This window comes from Lipotes vexillifer, unplaced genomic scaffold (assembly GCF_000442215.2).
Source record: "Lipotes vexillifer unplaced genomic scaffold, Lipotes_vexillifer_v1.1 scaffold1285, whole genome shotgun sequence".
Lineage (NCBI taxonomy): Eukaryota > Metazoa > Chordata > Mammalia > Artiodactyla > Lipotidae > Lipotes > Lipotes vexillifer.
In genome coordinates, this window is record NW_006796211.1 from 348,259 (window position 1) to 362,638 (window position 14,380).

The 14,380-nt window shown below is 63.2% G+C and overlaps 1 protein-coding gene across 1 annotated transcript in view; it reads left to right on the top strand.

Moving 5' to 3' along the window:
- The window catches only part of DAB2IP (DAB2 interacting protein), a 126,564-nt gene that overhangs the window by 98,427 nt on the left and 13,757 nt on the right, over nucleotides 1-14,380 (top strand). The window contains 7 exon segments of the mRNA XM_007468354.1: nucleotides 2,587-2,740; nucleotides 4,451-4,549; nucleotides 5,436-5,990; nucleotides 9,032-9,173; nucleotides 9,263-9,407; nucleotides 12,073-12,309; nucleotides 13,979-14,180. Coding sequence (XP_007468416.1) covers nucleotides 2,587-2,740; nucleotides 4,451-4,549; nucleotides 5,436-5,990; nucleotides 9,032-9,173; nucleotides 9,263-9,407; nucleotides 12,073-12,309; nucleotides 13,979-14,180 — 1,534 coding nt within the window.

A 14,380-nucleotide genomic window follows, 5' to 3' on the forward strand; every position in this document is an offset into this window, starting at 1 on the left:
CCCGCAGTGAGCTTGGGCTGCAGGGGTGGGTGTGGCCCCTGCTTCAGGTCCTCCCACTTAGAGAATCCCTGGGGAGGGTCAGTGCTGCCCAGCTGCAGCCAGAATGCCTTAGCCATGAGTTTCCCATAGTCCTCCATTCTGTCAGGAACCTTCCCAGTGAGGCCTGGGCCAGTTGGGGCCTGCTTGTGGGGCAGGATGGTGGGGAAGGAAGAGGAGGGTTCTGCAGCCACAGGTTCCGGGGTCTGGCTGCTTTGGGGTCTGGCCTGGGCCCGCTGGGCTCCTGGGCTGTAGAACGAAGGCCCCCTTGGGTCTTCCTGGGCAGGGCCTGTCTGCTGAGTGTGCCTCTCTCTCCTCTCCCCAGCCGGCTCTTTCAGTTGCCCCAGGCAGGAGGCGGTGCCGCAGCCTGCCAGCTCCTCCCTATGTAGAATACTTCCTGGGTGCCCGCTCCACCCACCCCAGCTCCCAGCATCTTACCTGGCAGGGCTTTCCGGGCTGGGCCAGAAAGCAGCCTGATCTTGATCGGTGGGCTGGGTTTTCAGCCCCGCACAGCGGGCCTGGGGGCTCTGGGTCTCAGCCCTTCCGAGGTGGGTGATTTCCCCGGCAACTGAGGCAGGGCGTCCCTTGCACTGAGGTATGGAGGGAGGCCCAGGGTGGAATCTCAACAGAGTGGATGGCAGACCCAGCCACCACATTGGTCAGTGCCGTGATGGGAAGGAGGCTGGGCTGTTCGAGCAGGACGTGGAGGGTTTGTCACGGGGAGAAGCCTGTCAGCACCTGGCGTGGCAGCAGCAGTGCGTGTGTGCAGTGCGGTCTCCCAGAGAGGGTTCTGGAGGAGCAGAGGCGCCACAGCTGTGCATGCCAGTGGCCTTGGGCCTCGAGTGCGTCCTGGGGAGGTTTGGCTGGGTTCTAACCTGACTTTAGCCTGCCTCACAGCTTCCCTCTGGTCCACTCCCCTGGGAGCTTTCAGGAGTCCTGCCTGAGGGCATTGACTCGGCTCCAGGGATCTGAGCCCTGCTCTGTGCCAGCTTCATGCTGGGCATGGGGGAGCAGCTGGGGGAGCCCGACTGGGTCTCTTGGGTTGGGCTGTGAGGTCCCCAAGAGCTGGGGTCCCAGTTCCAGCCCTGATTCCCATGCAGTGCCTAGCACAGGGCAGCATGTCAGGGAGGGCTGTTGCCATGGAGGAGTATAGGGGCTAGAGGGTGGCCTCTGTCAGCCTGTGAAGCCCTCTGGGCAGGGTCTGTTCGGCTCATCTCTGGATTCCTGAGTCCACACATGGTAGACCTCAGGCCCTCTTACCACAGGTGGTTATGGAAATGGGTTACGGGGTGTATGTGCCCTACAGGGAGGTCTGTGGTGGTCCTGCCAGGCCTCACTGACCTGAGAGAGGGTCTTTGGCGAGACAGGGAGAGATGATGGCCTGAGCCTTGGACCCGGAGGCCAGGAGCTGAAAGGCAGAGGGTGTTGGGGGAAGGAGGTCTGGGTGAGCTAAGGCCAGGGTTTGGACTGTGGACATGAGTAGGGGCGAGGCCTGCCCAGCCTCTCCTGGGGTGGTCTTTGCAAGCCTGGCTGGTCCTCTGGCTTTTCCTGTGCCCCGGCTGTGGCAGGGGGCCCAGTGGGACACTGCTGTGTGTTCTGTTGACTCTGGAAAGGGACGTTTGCCTTTCTGAGGTGGACTGTATCAAGCACTGGAGCAGATGCCATCTAGGGCGCTTTCCACGTGAAGTGCCGAGGAAACTGAGGCTTAGAGAGTGGAAGTGACTTGTCTAGGGCCACGTGGTAGGTGAGCAGTGGGCCCAGGTCCAAGGCCAGGTCTGTCAGAGCCAGTCCTGATCCAGGCTCCATTTGGGCATCAGGTGGAGTGAACTACCTGTGCTCTTTGTGCCTGTGCTGGACCCACTGGCCCTGGCCTGACCCCCGAACCCCAGCCCGTGGACCCTGTCTGAGTCTCAGCTCTTGGGCACCGTGCAGAGATGGCTGCATCCCTTCTGATTTGAGCCTCACGGTCCTCATCTGTAAGAAAGGAGCAGCAGAGTTCCCGGCGCTCCTGCATTGCCTGGGGCCAGTGGGCGGAGTGGGATGGTGTACAAGAAAGGGTTCTGTCGGCAGTGATGTCCTGGACAAATGTTGGAACAGGACAACTGCTTCTGTCTTGGATGGGGACTGGAGCAGAGGGGAGGGGATGGGATGGGGAAGGCACCAGACCCCCAGAAGGCTGCTTGGGTCGGGTCCACTCTTCTCTGTGGGTCTCGGGCTGCTGAGAAGCCAGGTCCTGCCCTACCCTGCATCAGGTGCTGACTTTCAACTCCTTACCTCCCCGCCGCACCCCCGCCTCCACCACCCGCCTTACTTAGGGGCTGAGCCCTTTACCCAGAGTCCTGCCTTGGGGCAAAGGGACTGGCTGCTCTCTGTGACTCCAGCACCACGATGTCACCTCCCCGCAACTCTGCCTTACGACAGAAAGGACCGTGGGAGTTGAGGGGAGTGATTGCCTCCAACTGGGGGCTTCTGGGCAGGCTTCCTGGAGGAGAAGGGAAGGGAGGGGACAGGGCAGGCCTGACCTGACGCACCCTGCTGCCCTCCCCCCAGGTCCCATCTGATGCCGAGGCTGAAGGAGTCTCGCTCGCACGAGTCCCTGCTCAGCCCCAGCAGCGCGGTGGAGGCGCTGGACCTCAGCATGGAGGAGGAGGTGGTCATCAAGCCAGTGCACAGCAGCATCCTGGGCCAGGACTACTGCTTTGAGGTGGGTCCTGCTGCAGGGGCGGGGCGGGTGCTGGTGTCCTCTTCCTGCGAGGCCAGGTCTCCAGATGCCCGCCTAGAGTGCTGCATGGCCTCCGCAGGGGCCAGGCTCTTTGGGACAGCGGCCAGAATCTGTCATAGCTTTTGCCTCCTAAGAGACCAAGTGGAGCTGGGAGACGGGGGCTTCCTTCCTGCTCTGTGGCCTCCTTGGAGACGGACCAGCACTGTCCCCCATGCTGGGAAGTGCAAGAGGTCCAAGTACGTGGAAGGGAGTTCAAGGCGTATGTGGAATGGCTCAAGCCCCAGAGCTGGTCTCGAGGCCTGCTCACCCCTCCTGCAAAACCACTCCAGTGCATTGTAGGGCAGTGGGGAGTGTCCCCTTTTCTGGCCCTGTCCCTGCCTCTGCGTGATGAAAGCCAGAATCTTTCCTGCCCCGGCATTCTGTGACCCAGGGTTTGAGAGCAGAGGGTCAGCCACCCGACCTGACAGGGCTGTTACCGGGGATCACCTGTCCGGTGCTTCCCTGTAGATGGGGAATCTGAGGCCCAGTGAGGGCAAGATGATGCCAAAGGTCACCCTACGAGCCTGAGGCCAAGCCAGAACCAGGGTAACTGATGTCGCAGGTGTTGCTGGGAGCTCCTAATTGCGTCTCTAATTATTCATGTTCTCTTCCCACCTCTGTTTCTGGGAAGCTTCCCACCCGCAACGGTCTTGCATAATTAGGAGAGCTTTCTGACAGAGGCATGACCCTGGGACTAATAGGGCAGCCCCGCGGCACTCCCCAGCCCCAGGGGAAGAGGACAGTGGTGCCTGGCATCTGCCCTAGCCCTGTGCCCACTGGGTGCCATTTCTGGTTCAGGACTCCTGGCCCAGCTGGGCTCCTTCTGGCCTCCGACTTCTCTGCCTGGGGCGGGCTGAAGATGGTGCTTGCCCACTCGTCCACAGCAGGGGGTGCTGTGACTTCTGCAGGCCTGTGAATGGCTAGATGAGGAGTCTGGTTCCCCAGTAGAGACCTCGGCGTGCTGGGGACAGCGGGGACAGGGTAGGAACAGCTTGGGCTGGGCTTGCTTGCCTGGAGGAGACCAGAAGATGAGCAAGTCAGACAGGGAGGGGAGGGTAAGGGTTCCAGGCAGGACCCCAGGGCCCAGCACACCCAGACAGCCCAGTTCTCAGTGCTCCAGCCTGGCCCCAAATAGGTTAGCCTTCTGTGACCGCCATTGTTGTCACTGTCACTTGACAAGAGAAGCATCAGCAGCAGGTGTCCGCTGAGGACCAAGGTGACCCTCGAGCCAACCCCTGGTTGTCTCCTAGGTGCCTGTGTCTCCACCACTAGAGGGAGACTTGGGTGAAGCCTTGCCCTCTGACTCGGGCGGGGGCCCGTGCCTTTGCCTCCCACCATCTCCAGGAGAGCGAGGTTGGACTCAGAAAGATGCTTTCCTGTGGTCAGAGGGCACTGAGGCAGGGGTGAGGAGCCAGGACCAGGCACCAGCCGGCACGGGGCTGGGCCACCCTCCTGTCACTGTCTTGCTCTGGGACCACAGGTCTCGGTGCACCACCCGCAAATGTGAAATACGGGGGTCGTTGTTCTGCCTCCTGCCTGGGGCTGGGGTGCGGTCAGACCTGGCAGCCAAAACCCTGCAAGTCCTGGAGGTCCTCCATCACGCCGCCTTGCTGCCTTGCCCTCCCCGTGACACTGTGCTGCCCGTCCCCACAGGTGACGACGTCGTCGGGAAGCAAGTGCTTCTCCTGCCGGTCAGCGGCCGAGCGGGATAAGTGGATGGAGAACCTGCGGCGAGCGGTGCATCCCAACAAGGTGGGCCTGTGTCCGCTGTCCCCAGAGCATGGGGGATGGAGGCTAGACTCAGAGCAGAGCACGGACGCTGACGTGAGGGAGCAGACGGAGGGGCCTCTGGTGTGGCCTGGGCTTGGGGGTGCAGGCAGCCTGTGGGCAGGCGGGGCCCGAGTGGGCCGTAGTGCAGGGCTCTGAAAGAGGCTGACTCGTGCTGGGGGCCTCAGCCTTCGAAGCTGCACACTGAAGAGGCTGGGCCAGAGAACTGAGCATTGGGGGTTTTGGGTGCTGGTGTCCATCTGTCTGGAGCTCTTGGCCCTCTCCCCGCCGGCCGAATCCTGCTCATCCCTTCGAGTCCAGCTTCGCTTTCTGTTCCCTCATCCAGGCGAGCACCGCCGGCCCAGGCCGGTGCCCTCCTGTGTTCCTACTGCCCCCAGGCTTCTCCCAGAAGGTTCCTGGGACCCCGACTCTCATCACTTGCTTCTGTGTCTGCCTCCCTGGCCAGCTTGGCCTGGGCTGAGTCCTGGTCGCCATGACATTACTAAGGAAGGGCCTTAGTGATGGTCTTACCTCTAAGTGACTTAGCAGACCAGCAAACTACAGGGGAGCCAATAAACGGCTGCCGTGTGCCAGGCATTGTGCTAGCCTCTTACTTGCTCTGTACTCGGTTTTAATTCCCAAGGGAATAAGAAAAGGGAGTTGAGGCTTAGATGGTCACTCGCCCGCGGTCAGTGAGCTAGGGCGAGTTAGAGCAGAGATCCAGCCCTATAGCCCCACAGCCGTCAGACTCCAGAGCTGTCCCTCGCCCGCCGGTCCCTCCCGGTTCCAAGAGCTCTTCCCCGCTACGGGCTGGGCGATGGGCAGGCGGCTGGGCCCCCGGTCACCGTGGCCCCCCTGTGCGTGTGTGCAGGACAACAGCCGGCGCGTGGAGCACGTCCTGAAGCTGTGGGTGATCGAGGCCAAGGACCTGCCGGCCAAGAAGAAGTACCTGTGCGAGCTGTGCCTGGACGACGTGCTGTACGCGCGCACCACGGGCAAGCTCAAGACGGACAACGTCTTTTGGGGCGAGCACTTCGAGTTCCACAACCTGCCGCCCCTGCGCACCGTCACCGTCCACCTGTACCGCGAGACAGACAAGAAGAAGAAGAAGGAACGCAGCAGCCACCTGGGCCTGGTGAGCCTGCCCGCCGCCTCCGTGGCCGGGCGGCAGTTCGTGGAGAAGTGGTACCCGGTGGTGACGCCCAACCCCAAGAGCGGCAAGGGCCCCGGGCCCATGATCCGCATCAAGGCGCGCTACCAGACCATCACCATCCTGCCCATGGAGATGTACAAGGAGTTTGCCGAGCACATCACCAACCACTACCTGGGGCTCTGCGCCGCCCTCGAGCCCATCCTCAGCGCCAAGACCAAGGAGGAGATGGCATCGGCCCTGGTGCACATCCTGCAGAGCACGGGCAAGGTGAAGGTAGGTGTGTGGGCCTCAGGCGGGACCCCACCTCATGTGGCCCCTTGGGAGGCTGGGTGACATGTGCTGGATTGCCTGCCGGTCCCCATGTCCGCGTCATGGATTTCAGCGCTGGTGGAGGCACTGGTCACAGCCAGGTGAGTTTCTGAAACCCAAGAGATGCATCGTGGAGGGTGGGGACCTCGTGCTCCTTCGCCGTGCCGTGGTTGGAGCTGATCACAGAGGCGGGTATGGAGCCCGTGGACCGGAGCACACCTTGCAGTGAGGAAATGGGTTTAGGGACTTCGCCCACTGCCCCAGAGGGCTGGCCCCTCCCTGAGGCTCGAGGCGAGCAGGACACGAGGCCCACCTCTGCCGGCACACAGGTCCCAGCGACCCAGACACACACGTCCAGTGAGGTGTTGAGTTTGGGACACATCCCAACAGGTGACCGCCAGGGTGCAGGCCGCTGTCCGAGCCCCAGACTCACCCCTCACTCCCAGTTCACACACATGGGACACAGTCACTCTTGCAGCCGTCTGTTTGACAGGCAGCCTGCCACAGCTACAGCCGTCCCCAGTCTAAAGCCCTCCAGCAGGCCCTACTTCAGGGCCGGGGCGGGGCCCCTCTCCCGGCCTTTCACCTGCCTCTCCCTGCCAGGCCACACCTCAGCCCCACCCACCTGGCTTTGGAGACAGGTAGGCTCCTTCTGGAAGGCTCCACACGCCTACCTGCTCATCGCAGTGGAGTGTGGTTCTGTGGGCCTCGAGGGCACACCTCCCCCTCTCCACCCTGCCCCCTCCCTTGGATACAGTGGAGAAGGGCTGGACGTGGGGTCCATCCACACTGCAGAGGCCTTGCGTGCTGGCCCCGGGAGCTGGGCCTCTGCCCTCTGGGCGTGGTGTGGTTTGCGGCCTGTGGTGGGGGTGAGGGGCTGCCCTAGTCAAGGTCCTGAGCCCTCAGCCCGGGCTTGGGAAAGACACAGGCGGGGCCGGGCCTCAGGTCGGCAGGCAGAGCCCAGGGCACGTGCTCCATTGGGGCCCTTATCCTCTCTCTGTTCCCGGAAGGCCCTGGCCTCCTTCGGGCCCTTCAGAGCCCCTGCCTGTTGGGCTCGTGGTGTGGGACCAACGCAGGAACAGGGAGGGGCGCTTTCCCGGCATGGGCCCCGTGGGGTCCGGCCCTCAGTTCCTCCGCGTTGTTGGACCACCTTCCCCTGCCCCCAGCCTCCGACCTGCCTGGGCAAGGCTGCCTGTGGGACCGTCTCTTAATTTCTTGGTTAGCAGTGGGAAGGGGGCTAGAAACTAAGTGAATGGAAGTCCTGCCTCCAGAGGGAGTTCCAGAGAGGCAGCAGGGGCTGGAGCAGCCTCCTCTCTGTGTCTGTTCTTCCAGTACGTGGCCCCCGAGGGCTGGGCTGGCCTGGGAGTCTGACTCCGATCTGAAGGGACCTTTGCTCTCGTACTCGCAGCTGAGACAGAAGAATCAGCCTGCTCATTGTGGAAGGAGGTGGAAGCCAGGGCTGCAGCCTCCCAGTGGGCCCTTCGGTGGGGAGAGCAGTAGGTGGAAGGATAGGAAGTAACTCGGGCTGCTGGCGTCACGTTTGTCCAAACTCTGACCACTTGGGCACTGATGGGTGCGATGCCTCTCGAGAGCCTGTGACGAGGGCCCTGCAGTCCCGGGGGAGGGCTATGTGAGGGGGCACCTGGCACGTTCTCCTTGCCGTCCCCCCTCCCCTCAGTGCGAGGGGAGGAACAGGGCCTGGAAATGAGACTCGGGCCCAGTGTGGCCCAGGTAGCTGTGTGGCCTTGGACAGGTGCCTGTCCTGTTCTGTGCCTCTTCCCCCTTGTTGGGTCCTAGCTCTAAGCAGAGCCCCTCCTCTTCCCCACCTGGGCCTCGCGCCTGCCCTAGGAGTTCAGGAAGCCCTGTGGGCAAGAGCAGAGCAGTACACGCAGTACTTACCTCTGCTGTCGTGTGTTCAGAGAGGGGGCCCTGGACGTCACCTGTGGTCAGGAAGGGGTCCTCAGGCTGTGTGGTCCCCGGAGAGGCCAGCTGCCACTTCCCCCCAGCCCCTCCTGTCTCTCCGTTGGCCAGCTAGCCAGGTCTCCGGGGCCCGGAGTTCGGTTCTGTATTTCAAGGGCCACTTGTGATTTCAGAGGGGCCCAGAGTTGTGCCCATCGGAGTGAGGAATTTCCAGAGCTCCAGAAGCCCTGGCCCGCACTGGCCAATGCAGCCTCTGTGCAGGGCGGCCCCTGGCCCGACTGTCACCCTCCTCCGGGTCTCCGACTTCCTGCCTCCTGCCTGTCCTCCCCCCCATCCCCCAAGTCACAAGGCTGGCCGTGGGCGTGAGGAGGCGCAGGCTCCAGGGAGGAGTTTCCACCTGGATGATGCAGCAGGTTCATCGTGCAGCCTCCCTGCAGTCAGGAGGGAAGGCGTGGGCTCGGGCTCCTTCCTGGGGTCTGCCCGTGAAGCTGCGCCTGGGGCTGAGAGGCTGGTGGGCCGCCTTCCCGCCCAGGCCGAGGTCGGTGCTCTCTCCATCTGAGCACTGGCTCACTGCCTTCCAGGGCAGCCGGATTGCCTCTCTCTCATCCTTGCCTGTGAGGCTGCACAGAACGAGCTCATGTCTGGTGTGGGAGACCCCATCAGAGTAATGGGTAGACAGTGGCAGCTGCTTGTGCGAGGGGCAGAGGGCAGCCCATCTGTCCTCTTCGACACTGGTGGCACTGGGCGGGGGAGTTCCGCTCCCCGTCACCCCACCAGACCTGGGCAGGGCTGAGCAGGGATTTGAGTCCCGCGGTCCGGCTGTGATACGGGGGCCCATGGCTCCATGCAGCATGCACTTGGCGTCCCTGATCCAGTGCCCAGCTCTGATGTGGCCATGGCTAGACGTTTCCCCTCATCAGGCTGCCCTGCCCTCACTCCCAGGCAGCCCCCACCAGTGGGTACCAGTAGCTTGGCAGTGGAGCAGCCTCGAGGAGCAGGGACTCCTGGCCAGGGCGCGGGTCTGGAACCCTAGGGTCCTACCTGCCAAGTCTACTCAGGTCCACCCTCCTCACCTGGCTCCGCAGGACTTCCTGACAGACCTGATGATGTCGGAGGTGGACCGCTGTGGAGACGAGCACCTCATCTTCCGGGAGAACACGCTGGCCACCAAGGCCATCGAGGAGTACCTCAAGCTGGTGGGCCAGAAGTACCTGCAGGACGCGCTGGGTAGGGCGTGCGGGCCGGCCGGGGGCAGAGGGCAGCGGCGGGGCAGGCTCGCCGGGTCCTCACTGCGCCCTCCTGCCCTCTGGCCGCAGGGGAGTTCATCAAAGCGCTGTATGAGTCGGATGAGAACTGTGAAGTGGACCCGAGCAAGTGCGCAGCCGCTGACCTCCCCGAGCACCAGGGCAACCTCAGGATGTGCTGCGAGCTGGCCTTCTGCAAGATCATCAGTTCCTACTGGTCAGTGCTGCCCGCGCGCCCAGGGCCCCCAGCCCTGCGTCTGCCCTGTGCCCTGTGCCAGTGCCCACAGGGTGCCGGGCTCCGCCCCCTCCGGGCAGCTCTGTGAGCGGCTCTCCTCCATCACCCCTCACTCAGCAGCGGGAGAGCTGAGGTTTGGGGGGGGCGGGGGCGTGCGCGCCTCACACGGCTTCAGAGTGGGGCTCTGGGGTTGGAAGCCACCCTCTGGCTGACCCCTCTGCGTCTTGCTGGGCTGCCAGGCCCCCGTCCTGGTCCCTTCTGGGCTCTCAGACATAAGCGGGGTTCCAGAGTATACACGCAGGACGTGCTTTGTGCAGTGGTGAGGATTTGGACCTGGCAGTCCATCGCTCGTGCTTAACAGTGGGCACCAGCTGGTGCTGTTGTAGGTGCTGGGGCTGCCCTGGGAGCCAGACTGACAAGGCCCTGCTCGGGCACCCACCTGGGGTGGGTGGATGGCTTCACCTGGGATCCCTCACCTGTCCGTAGGAGCTGGTGCTCACTTCACAGGCTTGTGATCAGGCCCAGCAGAGGCCTGTGTGGGTGCCTGGACACCGGCTGTGGGCCTCCTGCTGCGGCTGTAAAGGACAAAAGAGGTGGATTGGGCCTTAAGTGGGACAGAGGTCTGCGGGCTCCTGGCAGCCCCAGAAAGGAGCAGAGGTGTGCTGAGCCAGCCGCTCATACAGGACCGCGGTCAGGGCCAGAATCAGTCCCGGGGCCGCTGAGGAGTGCTAGCCTAGCTGCAAGGCTAGCGTCCCAGGCACTTACGTCTGGTGGCGGCTGACCTGGTGCCGAGTACAGCCTCGTCACTGTCCAGGGGACTGTGCCGCCAGCCCCAAGCAGTGGGTTTATTTTCACACTGGAGGAGCTGCCAAGTTTTCCTCCTCAGTCACTGCTGCAGCTCAGGACCTGCATCCCGTCCCCATCCAGGTCGCTCTCCTGACCCCATTCCCACCCCCTGACCCCCAGCCATACCTTCCTCCTTTCTTTGATCATGTTCTTGCCTGGCCTGGCCTGTATCTGGCTCCCCTCTGCAGCCCTCCTTCAGATCACCGCACATGGTCGGCTCCCCTCTCCTGGGCACCCTCGCTCACAGCCCCGCTCCCATCAGAGTGCCTGATTGTGCCTGTGTCCAAGTCCATTTCCTGCACACACCCTGAGCGCCCTGGGGGCAGGCAGATTCACCAGCTCGGGCCTGGGCATACAGGAGGGCCCGGGAATGTTTTGCTGCTCCCAAAGGACAGGCAGAGGCGGGCCTGCTAGGTGAGCGACAGCCTTGGATCGGGGCAGAGGGAATGGCCAGAGCCAGTGGGGTGGGCGCCTCCGGCTCAGGTCCCTCTGGCCCAGGGCTACACAGGGTGCTCACCTGGGCCCAACCTGGCCTCTTGGGCTGAGCTGAAAATGAACCCTGGCACCAGGGGAAGAGGGGCAGCCAGAGAGCCTGAGCTCTGGAACACACTTCCCACCCTTGGGCTAGGCTGTGTTTTCACCCTCTGCCCCCCTGTTCCCAGGGTGGACCGGGTGTGGGACACAGGGAAACATATCCACGGACAATGATTTTGTTTCCTCTTTCTGGCGTTTGTAGAGGCCCAGAGGCACCTCTCAGTTCTGAACAAGGCTGTTGATAGATGTTATCACTCAATGCCTGCCCCCTGCCCAGTCCTGTGCCAGGTACTTCAGGGGCCAGGACTAAAGGTCGCCTGCCCTCACTTCCTCTCTAGCCATGTCCTTGTTGGTTCAGCCACATTCACTGCCAGAGTCTGCTGGGCTGGGTGCTGGGCTTGTTGGGCAGAAGCTTTTCAAGCTGATCAAAGCCTCTTAAAGTCTTGCGGGGGTCCCAGCCTTAAGATGGCTCTGTGAGCTCGGCAGGGCAGGCCTTGTTCTTAGTGTGAGAGTGAGGACACCGAAGCCCAGGGAGGGCCAGGCCCTGGGTCAGAGCACCCTGAGCTAGTGACAGAGCCAGGTGGACTCTGGCTTCAGGGAGCGCCCATCTTCTAGGGTGAAAAGATAGGAAGGCCACTTAAAGCTTGGCCTGGTGGGGCCTCCCTGTGGCAGCGGGGGGGACGCCCAGAGGAGATAGCCCCCAGCCGGGTGCCGGGAACGCTGCCTACACTCGCCGGGTCTGCCTGGGGAGGCCACTGCCTCCATTTCCCTCCCCACTGAGAAAGTAGGGAGCCGTGTCCTCACCCTGTGGTTAGGATCCACCCATCTTGATCACCCTGAGCTCTGCTGAAAACCTCTAACTCTATAACGTTATTTGAGTGAAGGGAGTAAGTTTCAAAAGGCAGGGATGGGAACCAAGGAGTGGTGGTCTGTTCCTACTGTGTTTTCCTCACTCTCCCCTAGACCCTGATGCCTGCCGTGAGGGGAGGGGGGTGAAGCCCTCTGGGAGCTGGCCCTCACTGCCGGCTCCCCCGTGCCTGTGTCCCACCCCACTCAACCCCCCGGGGAGAGATCCACCTGACTGCGGCCCGGGCGGCCCTGCTCCTGTGCCTGCTCTGTGCTCTCCCTGTGCCGGCTCACACAGCCCTCATGGTGGAGCAGGGCTGGAACTCGGTTCCATTGGACCCAGAACCGGGCCCCTGCTCTGCCCCCTCCGGTCCCGGCGCCCTGCCTGACGGCCAGCGCCCCGTCGTGTGTCCCGGCACAGCGTCTTCCCGCGGGAGCTGAAGGAGGTGTTCGCCTCGTGGCGGCAAGAGTGCAGCAGCCGCGGCCGGCCGGACATCAGCGAGCGGCTCATCAGCGCCTCCCTGTTCCTGCGCTTCCTCTGCCCGGCCATCATGTCGCCCTCACTCTTCAACCTGCTGCAGGAGTACCCCGATGACCGCACCGCGCGCACGCTCACCCTCATCGCCAAGGTCACCCAGAACCTGGCCAACTTCGCCAAGTGAGTGCCACGTCCCCCGACGGCAGGGTCCGTGGCGCAGGGTCTGCCCCAGAGCTGGGCCGTGCGACAGGCCAGTCCCTGCCGTCCTCAGTCCTTCCCCGCACCCCAGCTCCCCTACTGAACGTACATGCCGCTGTGGTATGTTTCCGTGTAATTTTCAAAGGGGAGAAGACAAGGTATTTTTTCCTTCTGCTGCTTTTTTTTTGTGTGTGTGCGGTACGCGGGCCTCTCACTGTCGCGGCCTCTCCCGTTGCGGAGCACAGGGTCCGGACGCGCAGGCTCACGGGCCCAGCCGCTCTGCGGCATGTGGGATCTTCCCGGACCGGGGCTCGAACCCGTGTCCCCTGCATCGGCAGGCGGACTCTCAGCCGCTGCGCCACCAGGGAAGCCCCCTTCTGCTTCTTTGAATGAACATTTTATCATAAGGATTCTCCCATGTACTTATCATTCATACGCTTGGTTTTGAAATGAGTGACTAATATGCCTTTGAGGGACAAGGGCCTGTGTCTCCTGAAGCCGACCCCTGTGGTTGGGCACCCGGCTTGTTTCAGATTGTCCTTATCTAAGGCTGCCAAGGACATCTTTGCTAGTGAAGCACCTCAGTGTTCTCGCTGTACCTTAGAGGGAGTGGGTGGGAACGGAAGGGCTGGGTCATCAAGGCGCTCTCAGGAGGTGTGGATGGAGCCTGCCTCTGGGCCTCCTCTGCGCCCGGCCTGTACTTTGGGACACAGACCTACAGCAGGGGAGAGAGCGGGTGGACGTGGCCACACGGCCTCGCAGGAGGGCCCTGCGCTTCTTGGGAGAGGAGAGAGGGAGGCTTCCTAGGAGACGTTCTCCCCCAGCTGCGTGTCAGGACGAAGGGCAGCAGGGGCAGACAGGCCCGGGAGGGACCAGGCGCTGTGCGGTCCCTGAATCATCAAGTGCCAGGCTGGGGGAGGTGGGAGATGAGACCCAAGAGGAAAGCAGGGACTTTTGAAGGCCAGGCAGGGTCTTGGAGCAAGGGAGAGGGTGAGAGTCCTGCAGAGTTCAGCCTGGCAGCAGTGGGGCTGAGGGGTGGAGGGGGCGGGACTGGCAGGCGAGAGGCTGGGTGGAGAGCAAAGTTACGCTTCTGGTAACAGCAAAGGGGTGGAAGTGCTGGGTCCGGGGGTGGCGGTGCTGGAGGCACTGCTGCGAGGTCACGGGGTGGTTAGAAGGTAAGGTCAGCAGCCTGGCCGGTGGTGGGGGAGGCATGGGAGGAGCTGACCATGGCTAGGCTCCTCGCGCAGCTCTCTGCTGGGTGGTGGCGTCTCCCCTGGGGGCAGGGAGCCCTGGAGGAGGGCGCAGGTTCGGGGTGCCGGAGATGACCGCAGCTGAGGACGGAGGGGGAGGTGCCCGTGGCGGAATGTGTCTGAAAGCTCGGCAGAGAGACCTTGCCGGGCATGGATTGAGAGTCGTCTACGCAGCAGACCGCTGCCATTTGGGGGAAAAGAGGAAGGAGATTGTGACTGGCGGTGAATGGGGAGTGAGGGCCACTGAACCTTCCAGGTCCTGTGAGAAAAGGCTCAGAAAGGGTCTCTAGCTTTAGCCATGAGGGCCCTGAGCCAGAGTGGATTGGCTGGCTGGGGAGTAAGTGGTGAAGGGGGGCTCCTGGGCGGGGCCCAGGGCACTCACCCCATCTGCTCGGCTCCAGGTTTGGCAGCAAGGAGGAGTACATGTCTTTCATGAACCAGTTCCTGGAGCACGAGTGGACCAACATGCAGCGCTTCCTGCTGGAGATCTCCAACCCCGAGACCATCTCCAACACGGCCGGCTTCGAGGGCTACATCGACCTGGGCCGCGAGCTCTCCAGCCTGCACTCGCTGCTCTGGGAGGCCGTCAGCCAGCTGGAGCAGGTGCCTGTGCACCGGGCCGCAATGGGGCGGAGGGCGGGCCGAAGGCCACCAGAGCTGCTTCAGGCCGCTCCAGCTCCCAGAGTAGCCAGGGGCTCAGAGGGTTCGCCTGTGCGGTGCGGATCAGCGGCCCTGCCGGGCGCCGGAGCCCAGGGTCCAGCCCAGGCCCTGTCAGCACTGGGGATCTCGGGCCCCACTTCCTC